At 39.2% G+C, this 15,510-nt stretch overlaps 1 protein-coding gene across 9 annotated transcripts in view; it reads right to left on the minus strand.

Moving 5' to 3' along the window:
- MTUS1 (microtubule associated scaffold protein 1) overlaps window positions 1–15,510 on the minus strand; it is a 130,131-nt gene continuing 114,621 nt past the window's right edge. For all 9 annotated transcript variants that reach the window (XM_041126828.1, XM_041126831.1, XM_041126829.1 and 6 more), the window contains 7 exons: window positions 9,242–9,456; window positions 8,594–8,699; window positions 7,530–7,603; window positions 7,331–7,426; window positions 4,619–4,735; window positions 3,186–3,283; window positions 1–2,331 (listed from right to left, as the gene is read on the minus strand). In XM_041126828.1, the coding sequence (XP_040982762.1) occupies window positions 2,115–2,331; window positions 3,186–3,283; window positions 4,619–4,735; window positions 7,331–7,426; window positions 7,530–7,603; window positions 8,594–8,699; window positions 9,242–9,456 (923 nt within the window). In that variant the 3' untranslated portion in view covers window positions 1–2,114. The remainder of the gene's footprint in view (window positions 2,332–3,185; window positions 3,284–4,618; window positions 4,736–7,330; window positions 7,427–7,529; window positions 7,604–8,593; window positions 8,700–9,241; window positions 9,457–15,510) is intronic.

The raw sequence follows: 15,510 nt of genomic DNA on the forward strand, positions 1-15,510 counted from the left end.
TTCAATCAGTACAAAAAATTTATTTTTTAAGCATTCAGGTCAAATACATGTGATCAAATCTCTTTGACCATAGAAAATAAGAATGTTCCAAGATATACTTTAATCCAAGTTTTAGCCCACAGAGGATTTTCATAGCTAAATTTGAAACCCCTAGAAAACACTTTAAGTACTGACACCACAAACAAGTGGTATATACAGTACCCTAAAGAGGATTAAGAGAGAGCATAATGTTCCATAGAAATGGCACCCTTAACCTGTACACTTATGGAAAATTAAGTAAATTTAATGAAATAGTCAATCACAAGTGTAAGTATATTACAAGTTTACTTACTGTATAAGCACTGTTAACAGTCTTGTTTTTATGTCTGTGTTCCTCATTACTAGCCAAGATTTTTCAAGTTTGGGATAATATGGTTTGAAATGGTTCTCCAGTTGAGTTCCCGAAACACTTTCCATCCCTTTGATTCCTGTCCCCAAGCTACTGAAACACACAGGGAAACTCAGCAGACACAATTTACCATAACAGTTACCAGTATAGCTAACAGCATTAGCTGAACAGTAGTGTAACAATGGTCCTGGAAGTGGTACTGTAAAACCCAAGCTATTGCAAGCATAGGTAGTGTTTTGTAATAATAGTTGGAAGTTGAACCTGTGTTTAGTAGGGACAATGTAGACACCTTAAACAGGTCTGACCAGGGGTGTAGCAAGGCTACCCAATTACCTTGTTGAAGCTGAAGCTCAGCATATGACATTTCCAGAAACACTGACACCCTCAGCCTCCAGTTCCAGCAGCCAGGACAATTTTTTTTTTTTCCCTACTCTACAGAATCTCTTGTAAGGGATCTTTTGCCAAATGAACTGGCAGAACACTGATATCCTGCAGTCTAAGAGGGAAGGTATGGCACAATTAGCAAGATAAATACACAGCTACCACATTCCCCCTCAGGTGAATTTAGCCAACCCTGAAGAATGTCAATACAAATGTTAATACAAATGTTAATGCTTAAAAAGGCAAAGTGTGTCACCAGATACACCAGAATTCACAAATTACTTAAGATTCTTCTTGAGAACTGAGTTAAGAATGCACCTAATGACTATTGCATTTTTCTCTTTGGCTTTCAAATCTACATCTAGTTTATACTTGGCAGACAATCTCAGCAACGGACATGCTGTTTTGGGGAAATCAGTGATTCCTTTTCAGCAGGTAAGAGGACAGGTCTAGGTTTCTAAACCTGCAGCTCAGCTAATAACTTCTGACCTTGAGGGCTGCTGTGGTTCTGACTGCAACCCTGCTGACTCAAAAGCCAAAATCCACTGTATCCTGCAAAAAACATCTCATAAATGGCAGAGTTGTGCAGTGCAGGGATACTAAACCAGGAATCCATGCAAAATATGGCTGCAATTCAGTTTGTTTTTAAAATTAATTCAAAGTTAAGTTGCATACTCAGGTCAGCCAAGACACTAGCGAGTCAGTTGACAAAGCTTTTCCTGCCTTTTTTTTACTGAACTGAAGCCAGAAAGATGAAGGAAACTAACCTATAGTACTAGCGGCAGTTTATCCTCATTCCCAGGTGAGTGTACTCTTTGCTAAAAGCATGCGTACTGACAACTTTATTAAGGAAGTACATGTCAATATATAGTCTTCAGCTTTTATCCTTTATTATGTACACAGCAAAGAAGGCAGCATTAGACACACGCACTGTGTGTTACATCCATTCCATCCACAGCACACGCACGCACACACGCATACACACAGCCTTAAAAAAAAGTGTCTGTGATAAGGAACATATTATAAAGGTTGTGATCTTTATCTCTAAGCCCCTGAGCTTTGTCTTATAGTTAGGTGAAAAGGCAACGAACAAGTCTTTCCTTGCTCTGTAAGTGCTTTGTGCAACAATGTCCATAGAGGTCATAAACAAGTCCTTTTGCAAGGAGCAACGCAATTGTCTTACTCCCATATTCTCAGTCTCTTTATCACCATTTTTGCACCAAATAGTTTCCAGTTATGTTTAGCTGTCATACTCGGCTAATATAGCTCTTGCTCCTGTGATTAAGTTAGGATTGGTTCTGCAGATTGCAAATGAAATGCAATCCCCTCTTTCTCTCAAGAGATGTCATCTCGGTGATACTGCAGGACTCGAGAAGTTACCAGAATTTCTTGGGGACTGCAGAGGCACGGATGGAGAACTGGGAGACAGTTTTCTTGGGCTGCATAGGTCACCATTGTGCAACTTCCACAGAAGTTCTTCATTTTCCATTGACAAGCGTTTGTTTACTTTTGATTCCTTCTCTAGCGACTCCTGTAAAACAGCTTGCTCTGTAGAAAGTTGCCTGCAAACATAAGATTTATGTCAGAACACATAACCCAAGGTGGAGGCTACAGTACTGAACTTAAAGAAAGGTTTGAAATTGCATAAATCCCTACTTGGCTTACAACTAAATTGCTTCCTTAAAAGGAGGATATAGCCTGTTCTCATCCCTGCTGGATTTAAACTGGTAGCTTGCAGAAAACAGGAGGCAGTCCCAATAAGAAAAATCCCTAAAGGCCAGAAAAAGCATCTGAAAAGTAAGACTTGTCCTACTTGACATGATGTTTGTCCTACATGACAGATGTTTTTAAATGGCCATGCTGGAGCCTTTGGGTCTTGCTGCAGGCTAAGCTCTACATAGAAGTTGCATTTCTGTAGTTTCCTTCAACCTGGAAGAGTTTGCCCATCCATTTAAGCAAGAGTTGAAGTTAGGAGAACCTCAGGCCCATTTTATTCATGTTAAATATCACTATTATTGCTATATAAAACACACTGGCCTTTTCACTCATCTAAATTGGGGACAAATCACTCAACTGAAGTGGTTAAAAGTAAAACCAGGTTTAGCTCACAAGCCAGTAATAATGAAAGAGCCAATGTATCATACAATATTTCTGAGTTGCTGCTTCTTCCCTGAAATACTGTTTTGAAGCACTGAAGAACATACTGAGCCTTTCCCCCTTGCAATCTGTTCCTGCTTGTTCTTCTACATAGGAATGCACATTTGCAGATACACAAGTGGAGAAGAAAGGGCTGTGTTCTCTTACAGAGTACTACAAATTCCCAGTCACTAATATTTACTCAGAATTTTCTTTCTCGTCACAGGAACACCTTCCCCTGGTTCATAAGAACATCTAAAAGTCCACAGATATTTTTTACCTTGAAAGCTCCATGTGTTTGTCCATCCGAGCTTTTAATTCTTCATTTTCTTGCTGAACCTTCTTTAATTTATCCGTTAGGATTGTGTTGGTCTCCAGCTTTGAAAAAAGGTCACAGTTACATGCAGTCATCGAGATACTGACTGAGCTATCACAGACATTCAGAATCTGGAGTTTGCAGACCTTGTTACAGTAAGTGCAAAAACCTAGAGTAATGTGAGACTGACCTGCTATCGTGACTTAATACTGTATAATAGTCAAATAGATCCCACTTACCTTATCCTTGTGTAACACTGGCATTTTGCCAGGTGTGCTGATTAGATGCCAACAAAGGAGCACTGGATAAGGGATCTACTAGTTAACCAGCACGTTCTAGTAACTTCTGCCAGTGATGGGCAGCAGTTTTAGAAGCTGTTGCAGACAGAAGACTGTCTAGAAATAACATGCTAATGTGACAAATTCAAGAGCTCCCCTGTGTAAACAGCTCTCCCTGTTACTGTCCTCATTCTGCTTCATTGCTGCAGGATGTTATCAGAAGTTAAGGAAAAACAGTGATTAAATGGTTGGATAGTCCAAGGGCTTCTATACTGCAGCCAATGTCTGTCAAGAAGGATGAAGGCTTACTAGTAATTTACTAGTAATTGTAGACCAGGGCAACATATGGCGCTGTACAATACTGAACAACTGACATGAATGTATTCCTTTGTATCCAAACCTCTTTCTATCCTTCCTCATTAAAATCTTGCTTAAGTAAGTATTACAACAGTGTTCAAAGGCCCCACCCAGGATAAGGACCCTGTCCTGCCACAGATAAGAGCATGCTAAGTAATTACAAGTTCTGCCCCTGAAATTGCCTTTTCATGTGGAATTATGCACAGATCAGGATCAAATCCACACAGCTAAACAAGTAGCTTAAAGATAATAGCTCAAATGATTGACCTTAGCTAATCAACTCTACATGAAGACATTTATTGCACTCCATATTTGATCCCTTCTTGTTTAATTAGGATCATTTCCATGTTAATGATTTCCTGCCAGTGCAGTCCATCTTCTGTAACACTCAAGCAAACACAGCAGGTAAGGATTTTTACTTTGGGGGATGGGGGACAAGAGGAAAGGAAGAGGAAAGGAAATGTGGAAGAGGCTCCCAGATAACCCTGTACTAACTTAGCAATAGTTTATGCAAACCAGTAGTTGTCTTAAGAGGTTAAAAGGTCATTCACAGCATCTGGTGATTCCTTCCCCCTCTTTACATTACAGCCCAATGTAGATATAATTGTACCTGCAATGTAAGCGTGTCCCATCATCATTTTGTGTTTCCTTTTAAACAAAAAAAATTAAACCTTGCACATTAAGTCTGACCAGCCCAAGTTCGTTATCAGAACATAACCCAGAGACACAGTCCAAACCTGCCAGACCCCAAGGAAAACTCACCAGTTTTTCCATCTTCATTAGCTTTATATCCTGCTGATGGAGTTTCTCATTCTTGATCTCCAGCACTGCTTTCAAACTTTCCAGCTCCTGTTCCAGATACATAATCTGTGGGTTTTTCTGAAAGATTTCCACAAAGTTTGCTTAGTACCCTGAATTTCAGGAACAATTTAAGTGTTTCTCTGCTATTTAGAAAGAGCACGAGAATACATATGGTAATGACAGTTTCTTGTTTTAAGCGAAATAAAGTCAGACAGTTTAGAATTTAAAAAAAAAATAAAAAAATAAAAGAGCTGATACCACTTTCTCCTCTGATTTTGTTTGTCCTTCAGTGTAGGTGGACAGTTGCAGTTTTCCTGACAAGCTGTTCAGAAAACACTCTACGCACAAACGTGAAAAACCCTTGTGAGTCAAAGGAAGGCACTAAAGCTGTCACAGCGAAACCTGTTTTGCAGGAGTGCCCAAAGGCTCCCTTTAAGGCTAGGAGTTCCAAAATTTATTTCATATTACTCATAACCCATCCCAAGAGATAATTAGAGTAAACATTTAAGAGTTTTCAGATGCTGGAATAGTTAAAAAAGCACCAGAAATTTAAAGCTATGAACTTGACTGTAGCTGATTTTCCCTGTTTTGAGTCGAAAGGTAGCTGATTCATAAGCAGAAATCAGAAATTTTCAGGTTTACATTCTTCTTAAAGCCTAACAATGCAATTGCACATAAAAAAATCTTGCACTGCTGTACATCCCTGTCTTATCTACAATACAGCAAGTTAAGACTTTCTTTTTTATTTTTTCTATTTTTGTTGTTTTCCAGGAGGTGGAAGGGAGACCAGGAAGGGGACAGGGCAGGGTCAGATCTGGTTTCCTCAAGAAACTCTCTTCCAGAGTAATGAACCATTCAAACACTGCAGAGTAAAACATGCTCTCTGCATTTCAAAGGCAAAGTCACAGGCAAAAATAGGAAAAATAAAGCAAGTCTCAGTCCACTTCCAGGTAGTCTGAGTGGAATACAAACAGAAATCAATCAATGATTAAGTGCGTTGTGTAACTAAGTTTATCTTTAAAAACAAACAAAACTTGGTTTAGCATATTTGGGTAAGAGCAGTGGTGTACCGCATTGAGTAACAGCTTCACTGCCATGTCAGAAACCTCAGACTCAGAGGGCAATGCCTGCGGTTTTGTGGGGCGCAGTGCCACAAGGACAGAGCCAGTACATTTTGCAGGTAACAAGGGCTTCATCACCTACACATTTCATTCTCCTGCCTGTTTTTAAGGATTGTGGCATTAGTGGTCCTTGTTTAATTTCTACTTTTGAACAGAAGGCCATGCGAGGGTGGGGTGTGCTGTGCTGCCTCAGAGGAGGAAGCAGACAATTTGAACTTCATTCCTCCTTTTTGTGGCTTTACATGGAATCTAGAAGGTAGAGAGAAAAGTGATCCTGAAAAGTTTAAGTGCAGCTTACACTATGTTCAAAATTTAATTTTTTTCTTTCCCTGCTCTGCTCCAATGATCTTAAAATGTCTTTTTAAAGTTAAATCTGAGCCACCTCATTAGCTACTCATAGTAGACCACAGAGACAGATAAGACGACTGAAAGGCCCACATAAGATTTTAGCAAAAAAGCTGGGAGTATCAAGTGACATTATCTAAATAATACTGGAGAGTTGGAAATACACCTCTGTCTTCAAAGGACTAATGGGAATTCTGATAGTGCAGAATTTGTGTTTAGTACAGAAGAATATACTGGGTCAAATCAGTATTTTTCCATACAGAAGCCTCAAGCTTGTGATGTGTCTTATGCTGTCAGGATGCAAAGTGCATTTGCAGCTATGTAAAGGCACTTGACTATTGCTCCTTTAAATTAAACATCTGAGCATGCCTGTGGAATACTGTTCAGACTCCCAAGTGCAGTGTACAACATGTTCTCTTTGGTATCATCTCTCCCAACCACAGCAACATATTGTGGTTGCACGTTCTTCTTGTGGCAGCTCTGTCCTGCCACTAGAATAAGCAGTAAGAGAGAAAAAAATAAATTAAATTCCCATGAAAACTAGGGCAACTTCTACTAAAAGCATCCCAAGTGAGTTTTTAAGTAAGTGTGGAATTTCTCTCTGTGGGATGAGCAATACACTGGTATTCCAGTTATTTCCAGGTAACCAGAAAGATTAAGCATGTTTGTATCTAACCCTCCCAGTGCATGAAAAAATTCTGTCAGAGCACATTTCTAACCCAGGAGCATCACAGATAACAGCAGCCTTTGGAGGAAAGGCAGGACAAAATAAAAGTTTATCTGAAGGATAAATCATCAACAAGTATGAATCAGTGTTTGAATAAATGCATTAAAGACTCGAAAAGGGAGTTTTGTGGTAGTGACGTAAGCCCACACAAATCATAGCGGGATTAGAACATTTATCAACTGTCCAGAAGAAAGCTATGGTACAACTTTTGTATACACAAAGGTCTTCAATTTAACTTGGGCTATAACTTACACCATGGACTTAGATACTCAACAGCTTTATAAATTTATAATGGTAAGGTTAATACATAACATTGTAGTGCTTGAGAAGAACTTCTGGCAAGCAAGCCATTTACATAAAAAGTTAACAAGTATGGGAGCCCCATCAGGCTTGATTGCAAACTTTTCATACTATGCAATAAAACAAACCCGGGCTTACAAGATCTGTTCATGTGCATTACTTTTGAAGATCAAGACTTACAAGATTGGCTTTTTCTTTGGCTATTTGTTTTTGTTCTTCTAATTTCAACTTCTCACTCAGAGAGTCATTTTCACATTTTAATTCATCAATTTTTTTCTGAAATGAAAGATATGGTATAGTTAGGCAAAGAATTCAGTGCACATCTCCAAACTGCCTTTTAAGTTTTAGACTGTAGTAATGACCCCAACGCTTAACAAACCTCTAGCCATTCCTGCTTCTCTTTAAAGGAATCTTCAAGTGACTTCCTTTCAGATTCATGGGCACTCTTGAGCTCTGCAACAAATTATTTTTGCAGATTTTTAATACTGTGTAAGACATGAAAATTCTTTTTGAAAAGCAGCAGCACAAAAAGCCAGCCAATACACATATGCACAGATGCAGAGGCAGTGACCACACGGAAAGAACATTTATCATCAACTGATCTAAAGCATGTACAAAGTATCGGATTTATTGCTGCTTCAGATTTGTTGATTGTCCCCTTGCATATCTATTTCATTAGTTGACAGCACATCAGTTTTGAAAGCATTCATCTACATGGAACAAAATGGATGAATTGAGCACTCAAAAGCTCAGTTTCTGAAGGGAAACACAGCAAAAACTGAAATTGTGTCTTCTACAAGCTTCTAGAAAAACATCTCCTTTCCTCTTTGGAGATGCCACACAGAGGAGTTTGCTCTTTGATTGCAGTGGAAGCATCACCAGTTTTAATGACACAAAAGTATCACTGGAAACTTGGCTATCAAGTGGAGTTGGAGGGAGGATGGAAATCATCATCACTTAAATCAATTAGATGCAATGCCATTTAAAACTGAGCACACTCACCACCCACTCCCTGAAGAACAACCTTTGTCCCAGTATACTGTAAGCAGTGTATAATATTTCTCAACATTCCCATGTCAGTCTGGAAAGCACAAAACCCTACTTGGCCTCAATTTCAATTTTGAGGTGCTCCTTATAGAACTAGGGGGGTGGGAGCAATTTCTCATTAACTTGAGATTTTGAGGGCATACTGCAATTCAGACATCTTTTACTGAAAAAGGTCATCTCCACTCTTAAACTGTTTTAAAAAAGTTTCACTCAACTACAATGGGATCATGGTTATTTCTGTATGTAAAATGAGACTTGTTCAGTTCCAAAAAAAGGAATTCAGTCAATGTTTATAAAGATAGCTGACCACCAAGAATAATGAATTGGACATATTGATGAGAACACTTGTGTAAGTAGCAGTACTATAGCGTATGTACTTGAATACAAAATACTTGCCTGAAAAAGAGGATTCATACTCCTTTTTCAGCTCCTCTACTTTTTCTGAGTGGCTGTTTTCAAGTTCCAGCTTAAAGTTTTCATGTGTGATATTTAAGTTGTCCACCTGCAATATGATAACATGATTTTTCTCCCCCCTTACATGTGTCAACTTAACCCTTGATTAAAGTATTGTTCCAATGGCTTTATGCAGTACGTTGACTACTTTTAAATGGTCTAGGTAGCACTTAACAGATGGTCACAGAAGAAGCTAAGCCACATACAAGACTTAATAGATGAGCACAATGCCTTACAGTTTACCACTACCAACAGGATGACGTATGCATCTGTTGCGCTCATGGAGTTGTTGCAAAGCAAGATTGCAGGCCAGGTGCGTTTCTATACATCTTGAAACACAAGTTGCCTCAAATATCTGGTGGAGATCTAGAAGTCATTGAAGTTTGCAGAACACAAGGAGTCTCCACCACATTTAAACACGAGCTTAAGATCTGAACAGCTTAGTGTAGTAACATTTTTACAGTTGCAATGAAGTGGAGTTTCACATTAGATACAGTAACGCCATTATCAGCAAACCCCAGGATTCTCTGAAGGCTCATTTGTAGCAGAAAGCAATTGCTAGAGAACATTTCTACTTCGAATGTTACAAACCTGCTCCTGGAGTTGCGCTTTGTACTTTTCAGCTTCTTCAATGCAGATACTTTGGAGTTTCTCACATTCTGCAGTGTAAAATTGTTTAAGCCTCTCCTCCAGCTCAGCTAAATCATTGTGATGTTGCTGGTTTAACTTCTGCAAAAACCCTTCATAAGCAACTTGCAGTTCATTCCTGTCTCTCTCCAATTTCTCACAAGCTGCAGAAGTGGTTACTAAAGATGTCAAAAGAAAACACGGTAATTGGATCAAGTTCAATGCTAATTTCACTGTCTTCATTACAAGTATTAAAAATAGTGAACACTCTGCACAGCAACACGATTATACAAAGACAAATATAATTTATCCATTAAATGAGTGCCACCTCCAAGGACATATGAAAAGATCTTTGCAAAAGTATTGAATTCAGTGTTTCTTATGCTGCGAATTAATTGAATCTTGTTAAGCCAGGAACCCATATAGAAAGCACAAGTGTGACAGTTTGTCATGACATAGAAGAATGAATGTCTCACAAGAGACACTGGAGTGCTCCAATAAAAAAATTAATTGGATTTGCTACTTCATCTAATTTGATCCCATTTCAGTAGCATATTTGTCAGAGTACTTTCCTTGATATATAAACCACTTAGCTAAATTTGAAAGTCTTAATATCCTGAAGACCATCCATTCAACATGTTACTCTCACTCAGATATGCAGCAGAGAAGCAATTCTAGCCTGACATGGACTGCCCGATACAGAGCAATACAGAGCATCCAATCTGAAACGTACTGCTAATATGCATATGCCCAAGATATTTAAATATGCAAGATACAGAACAGTTTCAGGCAGAAAGTGCAGAGCATTAAGAACACAGAAAGAAATGCTGTGTAATTCTCTTTACATTTATATTAACACAGGTCAGCTAAGAAGACTACCTAGGTTTGTCTCCCCATAGTTACAGCTGATTAAAAGGCAAAACAGAAGTTAGTAACTTGTACTTTTGAGTTTGAAATTTAGCATTCCCAACTCCAGGCAGGCAGGCCCAAATAGGAGGAGTCATTTTCCTGCTGTTAATATGACTGGAGCAAGCGCCTTCTGCAGTTCAGCTGCACCCAAAGCCTGGAAGCAAGGTGAAACAGGACCTCTAACCCAAGTGTGTGGTCACTGACCTTAAACAAAACTGCTTCTATACAGACTCTAGTGCTTTGGTTTAAAATAAATTAGGTCAGATGAGTGTCTACTTAAAGAGAAAAATAAAGTAAAACATTAATTTGATCTTTAATCAAATTCAGAAGTGTGCTTGGCACACTGCCCAAACAGTATAAACTCTATGTAGAAGCATGGGAAGATTCAGGGATTTTTGTACAGGCAATATAAGAAATTCTCCTCACAGCTGTGTTTGAGCCTTAAGATACATAAATTACAGTATCTTCAAGGACCGATTCCCAGAGCAGTACTGGGCTCGGCTCTAGGGAAAGCAGCCTGCCCCGGCACAGTGCCTCAAGTTACACGCTTCTCAGATTCCCTCTTTGCTACAGCTCATTAAGAGCAAGCGAGTAACTCGATGAACGATACTTGCACTCTCTTTTAAGGAAACTGTAAAGAAGTCTTGGCCCTGCTGCCATCACTTGGAACCTGCAGTTGAACTAAAAAGCGTAAGAGAGTGAGCTGTACTGCATGGAAATCAATCTGCGTGTGTGCCTACCTGAATGAGTTTTAACAGCAGGCTTAGCTCTGCGCTAGGTCTCTGTGAAAGATCTGCTGATCAGGACAGACGTAAGCCAAGCTGTTCATCCCATGACTGGCAACGATGCAACTAAAGGCTCAACTGAAATGTACCACAACATTCTCTGCAACCCAAGCAGATTTCACAGCTTTCTATACTTTCTATACCACCACCAAGAAATGTTTTTATTTCCCTATCTTTATTCCTTCCACAAACTTCTATTATAACTGCTCCCCTTTGGAAGAAGAAGAAAAAAAAAAAAAAAAAGAAAAAATTAGCATTCACACTTCTATCACATTGCACTGGCATAAAGTTATTGAATATATATGCTCTGCATTCTCACGTTCTGGGGGATGAGGAAACATCACAGGTAGAGGACATTATTCTGTAATGCAGAGAACCAGGCAGCAAGCCAAATGGAGACATTACAGAGCCAACCAACCACACGCAGAATGGATCTCACCATCTATAGCAGAGTAAGAGGGGTATAGCTGAGAGGCAGGCAACACACATGCCTCATGTGAGATGCTTCAGAAGAAGCAATCATCCAATTCTTTATTTGTAAGGCCAGAGCCATTCGCTTGCCTCCATTTAGCTGAAAGAATGTGCTGCCTATCATTGTCTTATCTTTAAATGTCAGCACACAGAACTTCAGATGATGCAAAACACTTCAGGAAAAAAAAAAAAAAAAGGCAAATAGCAAACCACACCTTTGTCAAAGAAAATAGACACATCAGTTCTCAGCCCGCCTGCAGTTCAGATTTATGAGAAGACTAATGTTACAAAGGCAAAGACAAACTTTTAAAACTTGCATTTGCATTGAATGTTGTGCTACCTTCAAGGTAATGTCTGGCCTCCACAAAGCTGGAGGCTGCAATGCTTCCTTGCAGATCGCAAGCCTGACTTGAATCCTTGCCATCCAAACCAGGAGCAGAACCACCACACCACCAGTGAGCTCCCAGTATCATGGTGGTGCAAGAAACTGTGCGTGTGAAGTTTCAGCAAAAGCACCGACTCAAGAATTACCAATTTGAAATTATGAGAAGTCCTTGTAAAGCAAAGTTTGTCCCCATACTCCAGATTCAAGTGTCTGCAGCAAGTATTTTGTGCAGCCCTACCCATCTCCAGACTGAGTCACGTATTTTATGACTGTACACTGCCTTGTTTTAAGAAAGGGACAAGCCATAAAAAGGCAACTAATTTCTTAGTTTGACCACACATCCACTGCAAGGAGATGCTGCAAAACTCCTGACTAACCAAACTGGGTGGCTACTCAACTTAAGAGTTGTCTCATAGAACTAGTGCTTAATTTTGAAGAAAAATTTGTAACTGGAACATGTGCACTTCCAGGAGAAGCACACACAAAAATATCTATTTTGACTTCTCTTGACTGTTCAGAGACACTTGAAGGGCATGCTTCAGAGCTTTTGCACACAACTACTGTGCTTCCTCTCCCTTCTTAAAGCACTTCCCTCCACAATTCTACATCTTCATTATGCCATGCATTATAACAGACCACAGACCTTGAGCAAAAAACAACAGGAGACAAACGGTCCAACAGCATTTGAGAGAAAAATCAAGCCACAGAGCTGAAAAGATGCTCCATCAATTTGTCCATTAAGTTTGTTCAGTCTTATCTGTAACACTAAACAGTTTTAAGCTTTAAGGATAGAGCATATGGAATGGTGTACTTAGCAGCCAGAAGCAAGATTTACTTCTTTATTCAAAGCCATTAGTATTTTTCCCCCACTTGGTGGTCTCAGCCTCTCCTCCCAATCATGCAACACTGTCTCTCCCTGTATTATTACAACAGGGAGCAAGATTAATCTGTATTTTTAGGCTTCTTAACACTTGTTTCTTATAAACAAAGAGTCTGGTTCTTCTGGGCAGAACCATGACCTCTGGCAATCAGAAAGTTTCTATGATTTGGTTAAAGCATATCTTCAGATCAGAAATACTGATTTTTACTGATGTAAAATTAATATTCATCTGTTTAACAATGGCCACTTGCATCTTGGGTATTTCATTGCAAAGCTTTCTGTGTGCCAGAACTATAAAAGAAATGCCTGCAAAACAGAAGTCCAGAGAACCAGGCATGTGGTAACTCCCTGCAACTGTGCAAACGGCAGCAGATCCAAACCACATGAACAGTAGCATCAGCTGAAGGAGAAGACTAGAAAAGTCACCTTATTTTGTAGTATCCCCAAAAAATCTATTTCATATTTTCAGTAAAAGTAGCCAAGAGATAAGACCTTAAGTTGTGCAATATCTCCTTCTTACAAAATTTATTTTTTCTCATTCTAAAACAATTTATCATCCAATTCGGTCCTTATGGCTAAAATGCTTACATAAAATAATTTTTCAACTTATATTCTGCTAAAAGTCACGATAACCATAGCTCTAAGAAGATAAAACACAACAGATCTTTTTTTTTTTTTAATCCTAAATTAAATTGTTTTGAAACAAAAGTTATCTTCATAAAATTGTCTAAGTCACTCACTGGTCTAGGTACGATTTATGAGAACCCATTAGACTATCTGACATTTTGAAACAGAGGTCACTAGGACAGTAAACTAGCAGCATTTTAATAGATGTGGGGGATGTGAAAAGGGGATAACTACCAGAAAACATCAAGTAGTTAGCATGGTGTAATGTCACGGTACATAACACTTTATTGCTCTAACTTTATATTTCACATTGCAACATCTATTTATTGTATATGTTCCGTCGATCAGCAAGTCTATTGTAGACACAAAGGCTCATTTCCTTCTCTATATAGTATTTTTTTAAAATTGTTATCCAATAATTAGTTAATTTTCAATATTGGAAATTCTTCTACCCAAACATGCTTCCGAGTTTATGACCAAGGTTTTCTTGGTGTTACTTCTATAACGAGACTAACAGTACAGTGTGTTAAGCCACATTTCGTATTTTTGTTCTTGGGCAAGCTGAAATGAGGCAGGTAGACCAAAAAAAGCATGCTTTAAGCTACATTTAAGTAGGTATGGTTGAATACATATGTGAAGCATTCAGATATCTGCCAGGAAGTAAGTTCCTATACTCTAATGCTGCAAACACTACAGTGTCAGCAGGCAGGCAAGCATGCAACTCGTGGCAAGTTAGACCCTGCCCCAAATGATTGACAGAAATGTCTACCTACTAATAAGTATTTTTAAGGCTTACCAAAACCTGAAAACCAAATCACATTCACTCCATCCATCTGTAAAACACAATAGTCTTTTTTTATCCCAACCTCTAAAACATTTTTAAGGTCATTTATTAATAAAAAATAGCACAAAGGTATTTTGAAGAAAATACCGTTTATCAATTGCAATGCCACAAATGGAGGGAAGAGAGAGGAGTAAGGCATTTGGCTGTACAGGATACATGGAAGCCTTTCCAGACCACTGAAAAAGGCTCACGAATGGCAATTTTCAAAGAGCCAAGGCGGGCGCAGGCTGAGTCAGCTTTGCACCTGCAGGTTTGTAGCAGGACTGAGCTGGATCACGTCCACCACAGTTGCAAAGAGGCTCCGAAACAATGTGGAGTGCAATTAATTTAGAGGAGGCGTTTCGTACCTCTGAAGAAATATGCAGCTCTTGCAATTTCTACTTACCTAATTAAACGGGTAGCTAGAAATAATTCACACACTAGCTTGCATCTTAATAAGATGGGAGACAGGTGACAAACAGGACATCTGTACCTGCGCCAGGCCCCAGAACCAAGGCATTTACATTCAAATAACAAAGTTTAGTCTTTGTGGCTGGAGATTAAGGAAACCCAAGTTCAGAACCTGACTGTTAATGAATTTTAACTCCTTTGGAAAAGCCTGACCCCAAACACATCATCATTCCTAACCCTCACAACGCGTTCCCAGCTACTGAGAGCAGAAAGCAGTGTCTGGTAACCATCCACCCCACGCTCTATGCAGCCACATGGTCACTGCCAAAGGCAGGATCTGGGATCACAATGCGTATTTAAATCATTAAACAAAAAGGTGTTTTGGTAGAAAGGCTCATGCAGAATAACCCGGCAAAATGGGAAATTTGACAGCAAGCCAATTTGTTTTTTTGCAAGGTACATCAAGGAGCTTGGGAGCACGCACAATAAAATTTTAAAGGAAGAAACTGAGGAATCCAAACTGTGCAGGGTGCAAGCTGCAAGAGACTTCATGTTCCTCTCAGACTCAGCAGTATGCAGGGCACAAACTACACTGAGCTGGGCACACCTGGTTCCTCTTCCTAGTCTGCCTGCTCCCAAACTGCAAAACAACAGGCATTAAAAACACAGAAGCTGGGGCTCCAGGAAACACGTACACATGTCCACATGGCCAAAGTAAGACTCAAACTGTACTTAACTTTGAGCCAATCCATGCCTAGATCATACTGCGAATCAAAATTCGCAGTACTTAATGTCAACATAGCCTATGGAAACCTTAAGTTCAGCTATATCCATTTAACAGTGGCACTAGAAAGCTGATTAGCAGGTGTGTATTTAAATAGATTATTTTCAGCTAAAGCTACTGTTACAAGAATACTTTTCTTACACCTTGTCAACAAGTGA

This window comes from Aquila chrysaetos, chromosome 1, assembly GCF_900496995.4.
Source record: "Aquila chrysaetos chrysaetos chromosome 1, bAquChr1.4, whole genome shotgun sequence".
Taxonomy (NCBI): Eukaryota; Metazoa; Chordata; class Aves; order Accipitriformes; family Accipitridae; genus Aquila; species Aquila chrysaetos.